Source organism: Oncorhynchus mykiss, chromosome Y, assembly GCF_013265735.2.
Source record: "Oncorhynchus mykiss isolate Arlee chromosome Y, USDA_OmykA_1.1, whole genome shotgun sequence".
Taxonomy (NCBI): Eukaryota; Metazoa; Chordata; class Actinopteri; order Salmoniformes; family Salmonidae; genus Oncorhynchus; species Oncorhynchus mykiss.
Genome location: NC_048593.1, coordinates 46,324,380 through 46,342,616, shown reverse-complemented (window position 1 = coordinate 46,342,616; position 18,237 = coordinate 46,324,380). Strand labels below are relative to the sequence as shown.

The 18,237-nt window shown below is 46.7% G+C and overlaps 1 protein-coding gene across 1 annotated transcript in view; it reads left to right on the top strand.

The window, feature by feature from the left end:
* tmem135 (transmembrane protein 135) overlaps positions 1–17,416 on the top strand; it is a 28,450-nt gene extending 11,034 nt beyond the window's left edge. Inside the window, exons 6-14 of the mRNA XM_036967918.1 lie at positions 538–626; positions 4,685–4,852; positions 5,003–5,072; positions 9,577–9,744; positions 13,286–13,349; positions 13,594–13,670; positions 13,805–13,903; positions 14,410–14,477; positions 17,033–17,416. Of these exons, the coding sequence (XP_036823813.1) occupies positions 538–626; positions 4,685–4,852; positions 5,003–5,072; positions 9,577–9,744; positions 13,286–13,349; positions 13,594–13,670; positions 13,805–13,903; positions 14,410–14,477; positions 17,033–17,141 (912 nt within the window). The 3' untranslated portion in view covers positions 17,142–17,416. The remainder of the gene's footprint in view (positions 1–537; positions 627–4,684; positions 4,853–5,002; positions 5,073–9,576; positions 9,745–13,285; positions 13,350–13,593; positions 13,671–13,804; positions 13,904–14,409; positions 14,478–17,032) is intronic.
* The last annotated feature ends 821 nt before the right edge of the window (positions 17,417–18,237 follow it).

Sequence of the window (18,237 nt, the reverse complement as noted above, 5' to 3'; positions counted from 1 at the left end):
TCCCCACCTCTCTCTCTCTCCCCACCTCTCTCTCTCTCCCCACCTCTCTCTCTCTCCCCACCTCTCTCTCTCTCCCCACCTCTCTCTCTCTCCCCACCTCTCTCTCTCCCCACCTCTCTCTCTCTCCCCACCTCTCTCTCTCTCCACATCTCTCTCTCTCTCTCTCCCCACCTCTCTCTCTCTCTCTCTCTCTCTCTCTCTCTCTCTCTCTCCCCACCTCTCTCTCTCTCTCCCCACCTCTCTCTCTCTCTCTCCCCACCTCTCTCTCTCTCTCTCCCCACCTCTCTCTCTCTCTCCCCACCTCTCTCTCTCTCTCTCTCCCCACCTCTCTCTCTCTCTCTCCCCACCTCCCTCTCTCTCTCTCCCCACCCCTCTCTCTCTCTCCCCCCACCCCTCTCTCTCTCTCCCCACCCCTCTCTCTCTCTCCCCACCTCTCTCTCCCCACCTCTCTCTCTCCCCACCTCTCTCTCTCTCCCCACCTCTCTCTCTCTCTCTCTCTCCCCACCTCTCTCTCTCCCCACCTCTCTCTCTCTCCAGGTTCTGCTGTTCTGTATGACAGCATCTCTTTACATGTTCTTCTTCAGGAGTAAAGATGGACTTAAAGGATTCTCCTTCTCAGCGCTCAAGTAAGGCTCCCGTATGAACCTGTACCATCTCCAAACATATGGCGGCCATGTTGGATACCACATCGCTCTAAAGACTATCTCAGCTGGCTCAGTCAAATATTATAATTAGCCCCTACACCGTCGAGAACATGGAGGGCTGTGGGGGGCAGAGGGGGGAGATGGAGGGTCGAGGGGGGGAGATCGTGGGGGGGAAGGAGGGCCGTGGGGGGAGATGGAGGGCCGTGGGGGGCGGAGATGGAGGGGCGAGGGGTGGAGATCGTGGAGGGGAGATGGAGGGCCGAGGGGGGGAAATGGAGGGGCGAGGCGGGGAGATCGTGGGGGGAGATGGAGGGCCATGGGGGGGAAATGGAGGGGCGAGGGGGAGATGGAGGGCCCGGGGGGGGAGATGGAGGGGAAGATGGAGGGGCGAGGCGGGGAGATCGTGGGGGGAGATGGAGGGCCATGGGGGGGAAATGGAGGGGCGAGGGGGAGATGAAGGGCCCGGGGGGGAGATGGAGGGCAGTGGGGGGCGAGATGGAGGGGCGAGGCGGGATATGGAGGGGGGTGGGAGGCCGAGGGGGGGGGGGGATCGTGAGGGGGAGATCGTGAGGGGGAAGATCGAGGGCCGTGGGGGGAAGATCGTGGGGGGAGATGGAGGGCCATGGGGGGAGAGATGGTGGGCCGGGGGGGAGATGGTGGGGGGAGATGGAGGGCCGTGGGGGGAGAGATGGGGGGCCGAGGGGGGAGAGATGGAGGGCCGAGGGGGGGGATCGTGGGGGGGAAATGGAGGGCCGAGGGGTGGAGATCGTGGGGGGGAGATGGAGGGCCGAGGGGGCTGGGATCGTGGGGGGGAGATGGAGGGCCGAGGGGGGGAGTTCGTGGGGGGGAGATGGAAGGCCGAGGGGGGAGATGGAGGGCCGAGGGGGGGAGATGGAGGGCCGAGGGGGGGAGATGGAGGGCCGAGGGGGAGATGGATGGCAGAGGGGGAGATGGAGGGAGACAGAACGCGTCTCCTTCCTGAGCGGCATGACGGCTGCGTGGTCCCATGGTGTTATACTTGCGTACTACTACCGTTACAGCTAGAGGTTAGGGGAAGTGTTTATCTATATAGATATACTGTGGGGCAAAAAAGTATTTAGTCAACCACCAATTGTGCAAGTTCTCCCACTTAAAAAGATGAGAGAGGCCTGTAATATTCATCATTGGAACACTTCAACTATGACTGACAAAATGAGAAAGAAAATCACATTGTAGGATTTTTTATGAATTTATTTGCAAATTATGGTGGAAAATAAGTATTTGGTCAATAACAAAAGATTATCTCAATACTTTGTTATATACCCTTTGTTGGCAATGACAGAGGTCAAATGTTTTCTGTAAGTCTTCACAAGGTTTTCACACACTGTTGCTGGTATTTTGGCCCATTCCTCCATGCATATCTCCTCTAGATCAGTGATGTTTTGGGGCTGTTGCTGGGCAACATGGACTTTCAACTCCCTCCAAAGATTTTCTATGGGGTTGAGATCTGGAGATTGGCTAGGCCACTCCAGGACCTTGAAATGCTTCTTACGAAGCCACTCCTTCGTTGCCCAGGCGGTGTGTTTGGGATCATTGTCATGCTGAAAGACCCAGCCACGTTTCATCTTCAATGCCCTTGCTGATGGTAGGCTTTGTTACTTTGGTCCCAGCTCTCTGCAGGTCATTCACTAGGTCCCCCCGTGTGGTTCTGGGATTTTTGCTCACCGTTCTTGTGATCATTTTCACCCCACGGGGTGAGATCTTGCGTGGAGCCCCAGATTGAGGGAGATTATCAGTGGTCTTGTATGTCTTCCATTTCCTAATAATTGCTCCCACAGTTGATTTCTTCAAACCAAGCTGCTTACCTATTGCAGATTCAGTCTTCCCAGCCTGGTGCAGGTCTACAATTTTGTTTCTGGTGTCCTTTGACAGCTCTTTGGTCTTGGCCATAGTGGAATTTGGAGTGTGAGTGTTTGAGGTTGTGGACAGGTGTCTTTTATACTGATAACAAGTTCAAACAGGTGCCATTAATACAGGTAACTAGTGGAGGACAGAGGAGCCTCTTAAAGAAGAAGTTACAGGTCTGTGAGAGCCAGAAATCTTGCTTGTTTGTAGGTGACCAAATATTTATTTTACACCATAATTTGCAAATAAATTCATAAAAAATCCTACAATGTGATTTTCTGGATTTTTTTCCCCCTCATTTTGTCTGTCATAGTTGAAGTGTACCTATGATGACAATTACAGGCCTCTCTCATCTTTTTAAGTGGGAGAACTTGCACAATTGGTGGCTGACTAAATACTTTTTTGCCCCACTGTATCTACCTGATCTGTTCTGACTGTTATAGCTAGAGGTTAGGGGAAGTGTTTATCTATCTTTCTCTCTCTCTCTATATATACAGTGCCTTGCGAAAGTATTCGGCCCCCTTGAACTTTGCGACCTTTTGCCACATTTCAGGTTTCAAACATAAAGATATAAAACTGTATATTTTTGTGAAGAATCAACAACAAGTGGGACACAATCATGAAGTGGAACGACATTTATTGGATATTTCAAACTTTTTTAACAAATCAAAAACTGAAAAATTGGGTGTGCAAAATTATTCAGCCCCTTTACTTTCAGTGCAGCAAACTCTCTCCAGAAGTTCAGTGAGGATCTCTGAATGATCCAATGTTGACCTAAATGACTAATGATGATAAATACAATCCACCTGTGTGTAATCAAGTCTCCGTATAAATGCACCTGCACTGTGATAGTCTCAGAGGTCCGTTAAAAGCGCAGAGAGCATCATGAAGAACAAGGAACACACCAGGCAGGTCCGAGATACTGTTGTGAAGAAGTTTAAAGCCGGATTTGGATACAAAAAGATTTCCCAAGCTTTAAACATCCCAAGGAGCACTGTGCAAGCGATAATATTGAAATGGAAGGAGTATCAGACCACTGCAAATCTACCAAGACCTGGCCGTCCCTCTAAACTTTCAGCTCATACAAGGAGAAGACTGATCAGAGATGCAGCCAAGAGGCCCATGATCACTCTGGATGAACTGCAGAGATCTACAGCTGAGGGGGGAGACTCTGTCCATAGGACAACAATCAGTCGTATATTGCACAAATCTGGCCTTTATGGAAGAGTGGCAAGAAGAAAGCCATTTCTTAAAGATATCCATAAAATGTGTCATTTAAAGTTTGCCACAAGCCACCTGGGAGACACACCAAACATGTGGAAGAAGGTGCTCTGGTCAGATGAAACCAAAATTGAACTTTTTGGCAACAATGCAAAACGTTATGTTTGGCGTAAAAGCAACACAGCTGAACACACCATCCCCACTGTCAAACATGGTGGTGGCAGCATCATGGTTTGGGCCTGCTTTTCTTCAGCAGGGACAGGGAAGATGGTTAAAATTTATGGGAAGATGGATGGAGCCAAATACAGGACCATTCTGGAAGAAAACCTGATGGAGTCTGCAAAAGACCTGAGACTGGGACGGAGATTTGTCTTCCAACAAGACAATGATCCAAAACATAAAGCAAAATCTACAATGGAATGGTTCAAAAATAAACATATCCAGGTGTTAGAATGGCCAAGTCAAAGTCCAGACCTGAATCCAATCGAGAATCTGTGGAAAGAACTGAAAACTGCTGTTCACAAATGTTCTCCATCCAATCTCACTGAGCTCGAGCTGTTTTGCAAGGAGGAATGGGAAAAAATGTCAGTCTCTCGATGTGCAAAACTGATAGAGACATACCCCAAGCGACTTACAGCTGTAATCGCAGCAAAAGGTGGCGCTACAAAGTATTAACTTAAGGGGGCTGAATAATTTTGCACGCCCAATTTTTCAGTTTTTGATTTGTTAAAAAAGTTTGAAATATCCAATAAATGTCGTTCCACTTCATGATTGTGTCCCACTTGTTGTTGATTCTTCACAAAAAAACACAGTTTTATATCTTTATGTTTGAAGCCTGAAATGTGGCAAAAGGTCGCAAAGTTCAAGGGGGCCGAATACTTTCGCAAGGCACTGTATATATATATCTGTGCTGTTGTGATTGCGTTCCTCCCCAGGTTCATCGTTGGGAAGGAGGAGATTCCAACACACTCCAACCTGTCCGAGCACAGCTATCCACAACCCCGGGAGACATCCGTCAACACAGAGTCACAGAGGTCAACAGGAAGCCCGGCATCCGGCAGGAAGTCCCTCATCACCCTCACCAGGAGACTGCTAGAATCTATGTGAGGACACACACACAGTAATGTTTACATACACACACACACACACACACACACACACACACACACACACACACACACACACAGTAACAATTGCAAGCAAGCACACACACATACACACAGAGTTGTAGTGACCGTGTTGTCTGTCTCCAGATGCAAGCATGGACCCAGACATCGATGCTGTAAACACTACCAGGACAACTGCATAGTCTACTGTGTCAAGGTGAGATACCTGGTCACTACCAGGACAACTGCATAGTCTACTGTGTCAAGGTGAGATACCTGGTCACTACCAGGACAACTGCATAGTCTACTGTGTCAAGGTGAGATACCTGGTCGCTACCAGGACAACTGCATAGTCTACTGTGTCAAGGTGAGATACCTGGTCACTACCAGGACAACTGCATAGTCTACTGTGTCAAGGTGAGATACCTGGTCACTACCAGGACAACTGCATAGTCTACTGTGTCAAGGTGAGATACCTGGTCGCTACCAGGACAACTGCATAGTCTACTGTGTCAAGGTGAGATACCTGGTCACTACCAGGACAACTGCATAGTCTACTGTGTCAAGGTGAGATACCTGGTCACTACCAGGACAACTGCATAGTCTACTGTGTCAAGGTGAGATACCTGGTCGCTACCAGGACAACTGCATAGTCTACTGTGTCAAGGTGAGATACCTGGTCACTACCAGGACAACTGCATAGTCTACTGTGTCAAGGTGAGATACCTGGTCGCTACCAGGACAACTGCATAGTCTACTGTGTCAAGGTGAGATACCTGGTCGCTACCAGGACAACTGCATAGTCTACTGTGTCAAGGTGAGATACCTGGTCGCTACCAGGACAACTGCATAGTCTACTGTGTCAAGGTGAGATACCTGGTCGCTACCAGGACAACTGCATAGTCTACTGTGTCAAGGTGAGATACCTGGTCGCTACCAGGACAACTGCATAGTCTACTGTGTCAAGGTGAGATACCTGGTCACTACCAGGACAACTGCATAGTCTACTGTGTCAAGGTGAGATACCTGGTCACTACCAGGACAACTGCATAGTCTACTGTGTCAAGGTGAGATACCTGGTCGCTACCAGGACAACTGCATAGTCTACTGTGTCAAGGTGAGATACCTGGTCACTACCAGGACAACTGCATAGTCTACTGTGTCAAGGTGAGATACCTGGTCACTACCAGGACAACTGCATAGTCTACTGTGTCAAGGTGAGATACCTGGTCGCTACCAGGACAACTGCATAGTCTACTGTGTCAAGGTGAGATACCTGGTCACTACCAGGACAACTGCATAGTCTACTGTGTCAAGGTGAGATACCTGGTCACTACCAGGACAACTGCATAGTCTACTGTGTCAAGGTGAGATACCTGGTCGCTACCAGGACAACTGCATAGTCTACTGTGTCAAGGTGAGATACCTGGTCACTACCAGGACAACTGCATAGTCTACTGTGTCAAGGTGAGATACCTGGTCGCTACCAGGACAACTGCATAGTCTACTGTGTCAAGGTGAGATACCTGGTCGCTACCAGGACAACTGCATAGTCTACTGTGTCAAGGTGAGATACCTGGTCGCTACCAGGACAACTGCATAGTCTACTGTGTCAAGGTGAGATACCTGGTCGCTACCAGGACAACTGCATAGTCTACTGTGTCAAGGTGAGATACCTGGTCACTACCAGGACAACTGCATAGTCTACTGTGTCAAGGTGAGATACCTGGTCACTACCAGGACAACTGCATAGTCTACTGTGTCAAGGTGAGATACCTGGTCGCTACCAGGACAACTGCATAGTCTACTGTGTCAAGGTGAGATACCTGGTCGCTACCAGGACAACTGCATAGTCTACTGTGTCAAGGTGAGATACCTGGTCGCTACCAGGACAACTGCATAGTCTACTGTGTCAAGGTGAGATACCTGGTCGCTACCAGGACAACTGCATAGTCTACTGTGTCAAGGTGAGATACCTGGTCGCTACCAGGACAACTGCATAGTCTACTGTGTCAAGGTGAGATACCTGGTCGCTACCAGGACAACTGCATAGTCTACTGTGTCAAGGTGAGATACCTGGTCACTACCAGGACAACTGCATAGTCTACTGTGTCAAGGTGAGATACCTGGTCACTACCAGGACAACTGCATAGTCTACTGTGTCAAGGTGAGATACCTGGTCGCTACCAGGACAACTGCATAGTCTACTGTGTCAAGGTGAGATACCTGGTCGCTACCAGGACAACTGCATAGTCTACTGTGTCAAGGTGAGATACCTGGTCACTACCAGGACAACTGCATAGTCTACTGTGTCAAGGTGAGATACCTGGTCGCTACCAGGACAACTGCATAGTCTACTGTGTCAAGGTGAGATACCTGGTCGCTACCAGGACAACTGCATAGTCTACTGTGTCAAGGTGAGATACACTTTGCAATGATTTAAGAAGGCAGGTTTTACACCCCACCTTTATCATAGAATCAGACGGCCCAACCCCCACCTTTATCATAGAATCAGGCAGCCCAACCCCCACCTTTATCATACAATCAGGCGGCCCAACCCCCACCTTTATCATACAATCAGGCGGCCCAACCCCCACCTTTATCATACAATCAGGCGGCCCAACCCCCACCTTTATCATACAATCAGGTGGCCCAACCCCCACCTTTATCATACAATCAGGCGGCCCAACCCCCACCTTTATCATACAATCAGGCGGCCCAACCCCCACCTTTATCATACAATCAGGCGGCCCAACCCCCACCTTTATAATAGAATCAGGTGCACCAAAACAGGTCATGCATAGAAAACATTAGAGAGCAACTTGGAAGGTCCAGCCTTCCATGAAGATCAGAAACTGGGTCTGGTTTGGTAGGTTCCAGCCTTCCGTGAAGATCGGAAACTGGGTCTGGTTTGGTAGGTTCCAGCCTTCCATGAAGATCAGAAACTGGGTCTGGTTTGGTAGGGTCCAGCCTTCCGTGAAGATCGGAAACTGGGTCTGGTTTGGTAGGGTCCAGCCTTCCATGAAGATCAGAAACTGGGTCTGGTTTGGTAGGGTCCATCCTTCCATGAAGGTCAGAAACTGGGTCTGGTTTGGTAGGGTCCATCCTTCCATGAAGGTCAGAAACTGGGTCTGGTTTGGTAGGGTCCAGCCTTCCATGAAGATCAGAAACTGGGTCTGGTTTGGTAGGGTCCATCCTTCCATGAAGGTCAGAAACTGGGTCTGGTTTGGTAGGGTCCAGCCTTCCATGAAGATCAGAAACTGGGTCTGGTTTGGTAGGGTCCAGCCTTCCATGAAGGTCAGAAACTGGGTCTGGTTTGGTAGGGTCCAGCCTTCCATGAAGATCGGAAACTGGGTCTGGTTTGGTCTTAAACATACAGGTGTGTGGTAACATGTTATGCCAAGATCAAAAGAGCTCTCCGAGGTCCTCAGAATAAACCCTTGAGTCTGGGAGGAGTTTCAAGTAATTTCACAGCACTGTACACTGAATGTACAAAACATTAAGGTGACTATAGTGTATTATCTTGGGTATTTGACAGCCCTGACTATAGTGTATTATCTAGGGGGGGGTGTTTGTATGCTGACTTCACAAAATTAATTTCCATGTAGATGGTCAATAAAGTTTATTGTGAAAGACGGTACAGTGTGAAGATAGGCAGAAACTGCTTCTCCAATAGAAATCTCAGATCATGTTTGTAGGCGATGTCATGGCGACGTTGGCTAGCTATAAGCTCGTGCGCAGAAACACGTCATCTGGTCTAATGGTTGTCTCTTGCTGGACTGTGCGTGTGCAGGCCGTCAACGCACTCCTTCGATATAAAGTCATTTTTTAAAAATGAAGATAAAAACATGTCTTTGTCACTTTCACAAGGCTGGAGTAGTAATATGGTCCACTACTGAAGACATTGGCTCCAATCAGGGATGTGCTTTTAGATTTAGAGAAAATTAACAACTAAGGAAGAATGTTTCATTTCTCTCAATTACTTCTTTGACCCCAAATCCCGTCCTGGTCGGCCTGGTTGTCCTGGTCATCTTGGTTGTCCTGGTGTGCCTGGTTGTCCTGGTGTACCTGGTTGTCCTGGTCTGCCTGGTTGTCCTGGTCGGCCTGGTCGTCCTGGTGTGCCTGGTCGGCCTGGTTGTCCTGGTCGGCCTGGTTGTCCTGGTTGTCCTGGTGTGCCTGGTCGGCCTGGTTGTCCTGGTCGGCCTGGTTGTCCTGGCCGGCCTGGTTGTCCTGGTCATCTTGGTCGTCCTGGTGTGCCTGGTCGGCCTGGTTGTCCTGGTTGTCCTGGTCATCTTGGTCGTCCTGGTGTGCCTGGTCGTCCTGGTCGGCCTGGTTGTCCTGGTCGGCCTGGTTGTCCTGGTCGGCCTGGTTGTCCTGGTCGTCTTGGTCGTCCTGGTGTGCCTGGTCGGCCTGGTTGTCCTGGTCGGCCTGGTTGTCCTGGTCATCTTGGTTGTCCTGGTGTGCCTGGTCGGCCTGGTTGTCCTGGTCATCTTGGTTGTCCTGGTGTGCCTGGTCGGCCTGGTTGTCCTGGTCATCTTGGTTGTCCTGGTGTGCCTGGTCGGCCTGGTTGGCTTCACAAGCGTTCCCAGAAGTCTGGTGATGTTGCGTCTCAGTTTAGAAACTGAAATCGTAATGTATTAATGTGGTTTCCATGGCTACCTGATCCGGTGTCGTCTGAAGGTTATAACGACGTTATAAGAATGTTATATTCATGTTTCCAGGGATTCATCCGTATGTTCAGTGTGGGCTACCTGATCCAGTGTTGTCTGAAGGTTCCGTCAGCGTTCCGCCAGGTCTTCACGAAGCCGTCCCGCCTCCCCTCTCTCTTCTACAACAAAGAGAACTTCCAGCTGGGGGCTTTCCTAGGGTCCTTCGTCTCTATATACAAGGTAAACTACTAGATTCAGTGTTACTTTTTAAAAAGTCATATTGCGTATTACTCTTTTACTTCTTCCAACTGTAACTAATGACCTATTACTCCCTGGGAAAAGTCATGAGTTACTGTACTAGTTAGAGGTTCACAGCTGTTATTCTGAAACCTGTTCTCATTATTTTCATTTCTTTGCTTGACATGGTCTAATAATTTGGTAACACTTTTCGATTTTGGCACACAGAATCTACAGGTCATGAGTAACTTGGTAAAAAAATAATGGCTCTGATTGGCCTTTAGGTTGCTCTGATTGGCCTTTAGGTTGCTCTGATTGGCCTTTAGGTTGCTCTGATTGGCCTTTAGGTTGCTCTGATTGGCCTTTAGGTTGCTCTGATTGGCCTTTAGGTTGCTCTGAATGGCCTATAGGTTGCTCTGATTGGCCTATAGGTTGCTCTGATTGGCCTATAGGTTGCTCTGATTGGCCTTATATGTAGGTGGCTCTGATTGGCCTATAGGTTGCTCTGATTGGCCTTATATGTAGGTGGCTCTGATTGGCCTTTAGGTTGCTCTGATTGGCCTTATATGTAGGTGGCTCTGATTGGCCTTTAGGTTGCTCTGATTGGCCTTATATGTAGGTGGCTCTGATTGGCCTATATGTAGGTGGCTCTGATTGGCCTTTAGGTTGCTCTGATTGGCCTTTAGGTTGCTCTGATTGGCCTTTAGGTTGCTCTGATTGGCCTTTAGGTTGCTCTGATTGGCCTATAGGTTGCTCTGATTGGCCTTATATGTAGGTTGCTCTGATTGGCCTATAGGTTGCTCTGATTGGCCTATAGGTTGCTCTGATTGGCCTTATATGTAGGTGGCTCTGATTGGCCTATAGGTTGCTCTGATTGGCCTTATATGTAGGTTGCTCTGATTGGCCTATAGGTTGCTCTGATTGGCCTATAGGTTGCTCTGATTGGCCTTATATGTAGGTGGCTCTGATTGGCCTTTAGGTTGCTCTGATTGGCCTATAGGTTGCTCTGATTGGCCTTATATGTAGGTGGCTCTGATTGGCCTGTAGGTTGCTCTGATTGGCCTTTAGGTTGCTCTGATTGGCCTTATATGTAGGTTGCTCTGATTGGCCTATAGGTTGCTCTGATTGGCCTTATATGTAGGTGGCTCTGATTGGCCTATAGGTTGCTCTGATTGGCCTTATATGTAGGTTGCTCTGATTGGCCTATAGGTTGCTCTGATTGGCCTTATATGTAGGTGGCTCTGATTGGCCTTTAGGTTGCTCTGATTGGCCTATAGGTTGCTCTGATTGGCCTTATATGTAGGTGGCTCTGATTGGCCTGTAGGTTGCTCTGATTGGCCTTTAGGTTGCTCTGATTGGCCTTATATGTAGGTTGCTCTGATTGGCCTTTAGGTTGCTCTGATTGGCCTTATATGTAGGTGGCTCTGATTGGCCTTTAAGTTGCTCTGATTGGCCTTTAGGTTGCTCTGATTGGCCTTATATGTAGTTGGCTCTGATTGGCCTTATATGTAGGGGGCTCTGATTGGCCTTATATGTAGGTGGCTCTGATTGGCCTATATGTAGGTTGCTCTGATTTGGCCTATATGTAGGTGGCTCTGATTGGCCTTATATGTAGGTGGCTCTGATTGGCCTTATATGTAGGTGGCTCTGATTGGCCTTTAGGTTGCTCTGATTGGCCTTATATGTAGGTGGCTCTGATTGGCCTTTAGGTTGCTCTGATTGGCCTTATATGTAGGTGGCTCTGATTGGCCTATATGTAGGTGGCTCTGATTGGCCTTTAGGTTGCTCTGATTGGCCTTTAGGTTGCTCTGTTTGGCCTTATATGTAGGTGGCTCTGATTGGCCTATAGGTTGCTCTGATTGGCCTTATATGTAGGTTGCTCTGATTGGCCTATAGGTTGCTCTGATTGGCCTATAGGTTGCTCTGATTGGCCTTATATGTAGGTTGCTCTGATTGGCCTTATATGTAGGTGGCTCTGATTGGCCTTTAGGTTGCTCTGATTGGCCTATAGGTTGCTCTGATTGGCCTATATGTAGGTGGCTCTGATTGGCCTGTAGGTTGCTCTGATTGGCCTTTAGGTTGCTCTGATTGGCCTTATATGTAGGTTGCTCTGATTGGCCTTTAGGTTGCTCTGATTGGCCTTATATGTAGGTGGCTCTGATTGGCCTTATATGTAGGTGGCTCTGATTGGCCTTATATGTAGGTGGCTCTGATTGGCCTTATATGTAAGTTGCTCTTATTTGGCCTATATGTAGGTGGCTCTGATTGGCCTTATATGTAGGTTGCTCTGATTTGGCCTATATGTAGGTTGCTCTGATTGGCCTTATATGTAAGTTGCTCTTATTTGGCCTATATGTAGGTGGCTCTGATTTGGCCTATATGTAGGTGGCTCTGATTGGCCTATATGTAGGTGGCTCTGATTGGCCTATATGTAGGTGGCTCTGATTGGCCTTATATGTAGGTGGTTCTGATTGGCCTTATATGTAAGTTGCTCTTATTTGGCCTATATGTAGGTGGCTCTGATTGGCCTATATGTAGGTGGCTCTGATTGGCCTATATGTAGGTGGCTCTGATTGGCCTATATGTAGGTGGCTCTGATTGGCCTATATGTAGGTGGCTCTGATTGGCCTTTAGGTTGCTCTGATATGCCTATATGTAGGTGGCTCTGATTGGCCTTATATGTAGGTGGCTCTGATTGGCCTATATGTAGGTGGCTCTGATTGGCCTTATATGTAGGTGGCTCTGATTGGCCTATATGTAGGCGGCTCTGATTGGCCTTATATGTAGGTTGCTCTGATTGGCCTATATGTAGGTTGCTCTGATTGGCCTTATATGTAGGTGGCTCTGATTGGCCTATATGTAGGTGGCTCTGATTGGCCTATATGTAGGTGGCTCTGATTGGCCTATATGTAGGCGGCTCCGATTGGCCTATATGTAGGCGGCTCCGATTGGCCTATATGTAGGCGAGTCTGATTGGCCTGTAGGTGTCTTTCCTCATGCTGAACAAATTTGCCTCAAGGCCCCATCAGGTCTGCCAGGATAGGTTGTCCTCCATCTTGGACAGTTTGAACATATGAAGTGTGGTACTAAGTCATGTGTTGGATTGACCCCAAACAACATACCACTTTGTTTTCAGGACATAAAGTTAATTTCTCTGCCACTTTTTTTACCTGTTTTACTTTAGTGCCTTGTTGCAAACAGGAGGCGTGTTTTGGAATGTTTTTTATTCTATACAGGCTTTCTTCTTTTACGTTAGTATTGTGGAGTAACTACAATGTTGTTGATCCATCCTCAGTTTTCTCCTATCACAGCCATTAAACTCTGTAACTGTTTTAAAGTCACCGTTGGCCTCATGGTGAAATCCCTGAGCGGTTTCCTTCCTCTCCGGCAACTGAGTCAGGAAGGATGCCTGCAACACGTTACCACCAACACTGTATATATATCCCTCTCTTCTTCTCTCTTATCATTCCTAGGGTCCTTCGTCTCAATATACAACGTCTCCTTCTCTTTCTCTCTGATATAAACTACTCTCTCTCTCTCCCAGGGGACCAGCTGCTTGCTGCGTTGGGTGCGTAACATTGATGACGAGCTCCACGCACTCATAGCGGGTAGGTCAGTCTTTCCAGTGTCCAATCAGCTAACTGGAAGTCTTGCCACTGTCCAATCGGCTAACTGGAAGTCTTGCCACTGTCCAATCAGCTATTCAGTCCAGCAATGCATTCATTTCTGTTTTTGTCCCATTGAATCCCCTCTTTTGCTCCCTGTCCATCTCTCCTCTTTCCCTCCCTCCCTCCCTCCCTCCCTCCCTCCCTCCCTCCCTCCCTCCCTCCCTCCCTCCCTCCCTCCTTCCAGGGTTCCTGGCTGGCATGTCCATGTTCTTCTACAAAAGCACAACAATCTCCATGTACCTGTTCTCCAAGCTAGTGGAGGTGAGGTCTGTGTCCCGTTTCACATCCCCCCCTGGACACAGAGAGCCTGTAGTATTGTGAAGGAAATGATACTACTGCTTCAGATGTCAGATGAAAACCACGTATGTTTATTGTACCGCTGTGTTCCTCTCCAGACCATGTACTTTAAAGGCATTGAGACGGGTCACCTCCCCTACTTCTCCCAGGCTGACACCATTATCTACGCCATATCTACCGCAATCTGCTTCCAGGCTGTAAGAAACATGCACACGCACGCACGCACGCACACACACACACACACACACACACACACTGTTCAGTGCTGACCCCTTCTCTCTCTCTCTCTCTCTGTCTGCCTCTGTCTGTCTCTCTGTTTCTCGCTCTCTCTCTCTCTCTCTCTCTCTCTCTGTCTCTCTCTGTCTCTGTCTCTGTCTCTCTCTCTCTCTCTCGCTCTCTCTCTGTTTCTCTCTCTCTCTCTCTGTGTGTTTCTCTCTCGCTCTCTCTCTCTCTGTTTCTCTCTCTCTCTCTCTGTCTCTCTCTCTCTCTCTCGCTCTCTGTTTCTCTCTCTCTCTCTGTGTGTTTCTCTCTCGCTCTCTCTCTCTGTGTTTCTCTCTCTCTCTCTCTCTCTCTCTCTGTGTTTCTGTTTCTCTCTCGCTCTCTCTCTGTGTTTCTCTCTCTCTCTCTCTGTCTCTCTCTCTCTCTCTGTCTCTCTCTGTTTCTCTCTGTCTCTGTTTCTCTCTTTTCTCTCTTTCTGTCCTAGGCGGTGATGGAGGTACAGAATCTCAGACCCTCCTACTGGAAGTTTCTCCTCAGGCTCACCAAGGGCAGGTGTGTCTACTTGTTTGGACGAAACGCTTGATGTTTTGTTTCTAACTGAGTCACTTTTATTTATTTTCCAAGATATAGCACACAATATCTGTGTGTCCGATCTGGGTTCAAATACTATTTCAATATTCATGTTTTATTTGAAAGTTGAATATTTTAATGTATTTTGAAATACACTCCTTTGCATTTAGATTCTATACTATATATACTATATACATTTATATACTATACTATATATACTATATACATTTATATACAATACTATATGTACTATATACATTTATATACTATACTATATATACTATATACATTTAGATACTATACTATATACATTTATATACTATACTATATATACTATATACATTTATATACAATACTATATGTACTATATACATGTATATACTAAACTATATATACTATATACATTTAGATACTATACTATATACATTTATATGCTATACTATATATACTATATACATTTAGATACTATACTATATACATTTATATACTATACTATATATACTATATACATTTATATACTGTACTATATACATTTATATACTATACTATATATACTATATACATTTAGATACTATATACATTTATATATTATATATACTATATACATTTAGATACTATACTATATACATTTATATAATATACTATATATACTATATACATTTAGATACTATACTATATATACTATATACATTTATATACTATACTATATACATTTAGATACTATATATACTATATACATTTATATACTATACTATATACATTTAGATACTATACTATATATACTATATACATTTAGATACTATACTATATATACTATATACATTTAGATACTGTACTATATACATTTATATACTATACTATATATACTATATACATTTATATACAATACTATATGTACTATATACATTTATATACTATACTATATATACTATATACATTTAGATACTATACTATATACATTTATATATTATATATACTATATACATTTAGATACTATACTAAATACATTTATATAATATACTAAACAAACTATATACATTTATATACAATACTATATACATTTATATACTATACTATATAAACTATATACATTTAGATTCTATACTATATATACTATATACATTTATATACTATACTATATATACTATACACATTTAGATACTATATATACTATACACATTTAAATACTATACTATATACATTTATATACTATACTATATATGTTATATACATTTATTTACTATACTATATATACTATATATATTTAGATTCTATATATACTATATACATTTAGATACTATATATACTATACACTATATACATTTAGATACTATACTATACATACTATATACATTTAGATACTAAAATACACATATTTGAATCCAGGTCTGGTGTGGTTGGTTGTGTGTGTGTGTGTGTGTGTGTGGTTGGGTGTGTGTGGTTGGGTGTGTGTGTGTGTGTGGTTGGGTGTGTGTGTGTGTGTGTGTGGTTGGGTGTGTGTGTGTGGTTGGGTGGGTGTGTGTGGTTGGGTGGGTGTGTGTGTGTGTGTGTGTGTGTGTTTGGTGGGTGTGTGTTTGGTGTGTGTTGGGTGTGTGTGGGGTTGGGTGTGTGTGGGGTTGGGTGGTTGGGTGGGTGTGTGTGGTTGGGTGGGTGTGTGTGGTTGGGTGTGTGTGGGTGGTTGGGTGTGGGTGTGGTTGGGTGTGTGTGTGTGTGGTTAGGTGTGTGTGTGGTTGTGTGTGTGGTTGGGTGTGGTTGGGTGGTGTGTGTGGGTGTGGTTGTGTGTGTTTGGGTGTGTGTGTGTTGTTGGGTGTGTTTGTGTGGGTGTGGTTGGGGGTTTGTATTGGTGACTAAAACCCCTCTCTCTCCCTACAGGTGTGGTTGGGGGTTTGTGTTGGTGACTAAAACCCCTCTCTCTCCCTACAGGTGTGGTTGGGGGTTTGTGTTGGTGACTAAAACCCCTCTCTCTCCCTACAGGTGTGGTTGGGGGTTTGTATTGGTGACTAAAACCCCTCTCTCTCCCTACAGGTGTGGTTGGGGGTTTGTATTGGTGACTAAAACCCCTCTCTCTCCCTACAGGTGTGGTTGGGGGTTTGTGTTGGTGACTAAAACCCCTCTCTCTCCCTACAGGTGTGGTTGGGGGTTTGTATTGGTGACTAAAACCCCTCTCTCTCCCTACAGGTGTGGTTGGGGGTTTGTATTGGTGACTAAAACCCCTCTCTCTCCCTACAGGTGTGGTTGGGGGTTTGTATTGGTGACTAAAACCCCTCTCTCTCCCTACAGGTGTGGTTGGGGGTTTGTATTGGTGACTAAAACCCCTCTCTCTCCCTACAGGTGTGGTTGGGGGTTTGTATTGGTGACTAAAACCCCTCTCTCTCCCTACAGGTGTGGTTGGGGGTTTGTATTGGTGACTAAAACCCCTCTCTCTCCCTACAGGTGTGGTTGGGGGTTTGTATTGGTGACTAAAACCCCTCTCTCTCCCTACAGGTGTGGTTGGGGGTTTGTATTGGTGACTAAAACCCCTCTCTCTCCCTCAACAGGTTTGCTTTTATGAACAGGAGGGTGCTGGATGTGTTTGGGACTCAGGCCTCCAGAGACTTCCATGGATTCATGCCCAACAGAACCCCTGTTACTCCACCCCGACCCTGAGCCCTGAACAGAACATCACTCTGGGTTGACCCCACACTGTTAGAGGTCAGGGGGTCAGCCAGAGGGGGGGGGGGGGGTCGTCCTAAATGGCGCCCTGTTTCCTGTAGAGTGCACTACATAGGGAACACATTGGCTCTCTCTAAGGACCTGTGTCTGTGTGAGGACACTTCATAAGGCTGTCTTAAGGATGTTCAACCCATAGAGGGCAGATGATATTGTATGTGAGGGAGGGAGGGATTAAGGGAGGGAGGGATTAAGGGAGGGAGGGATTAAGGAAGGGAGGGATTAAGGAAGGGAGGGAGGGATTGAGGGAGGGAGGGATTGAGGGGGGAGGGGGGGAGGGAGGGAGGGATTAAGGGAGGGGGGGAGGGAGGGATTGAGGGAGGGAGGGATTAAGGAAGGGAGGGAGGGATTGAGGGAGGGAGGGATTGAGGGGGGAGGGGGGGAGGGAGGGAGGGATTGAGGGAGGGATTAAGGGAGGGGGGGAGGGAGGGATTGAGGGAGGGATTAAGGGAGGAAGGTTTTGGGAAACTGCTCTCGTCGGTAGACGTCTGGACATCTGAGTTGATTTAATATGAGCAATATGGCTTAAACCTATCCGATCCTCTCAGATCTGCCCTGGTGAATAGGGGCTAGGGGAAGGGGCTAGGGCTTGATTTGGGTAACTGACTTAAGGTGAAGAAGGGGGAGTTTGCTGGACGGTTTTCTAGCTGTTGTCTTGGTAGCGCAGGAGGAGGAGCTCTAACCGTGCCGAGAGGGTGATTTATCATTTATGGGATCTACAAGGTGTTCTGTTGTGGAAACCAACCTTCTGGGGTTACACTGGCCGTGTCCCAAATTTGGCTTGCGTACTACTTAATAAAACGGCATACTGTGTACTAATCATAATATATATACTATTTAGCAGTGATGTGGTTGAGTCACTAAACTTGAAGTCCGAGTCGAGGCCCAAGTCCCTGGTCCTATGCCAGGTTATTAACCCAGTCAGATATAGAGGAGTTATTTACCCAGTCAGATATAGAGGGGTTATTTACCCAGTCAGAGGAGTTTTTTACCCAGTCAGGTATAGAGGAGTTATTTACCCAGTCAGATATAG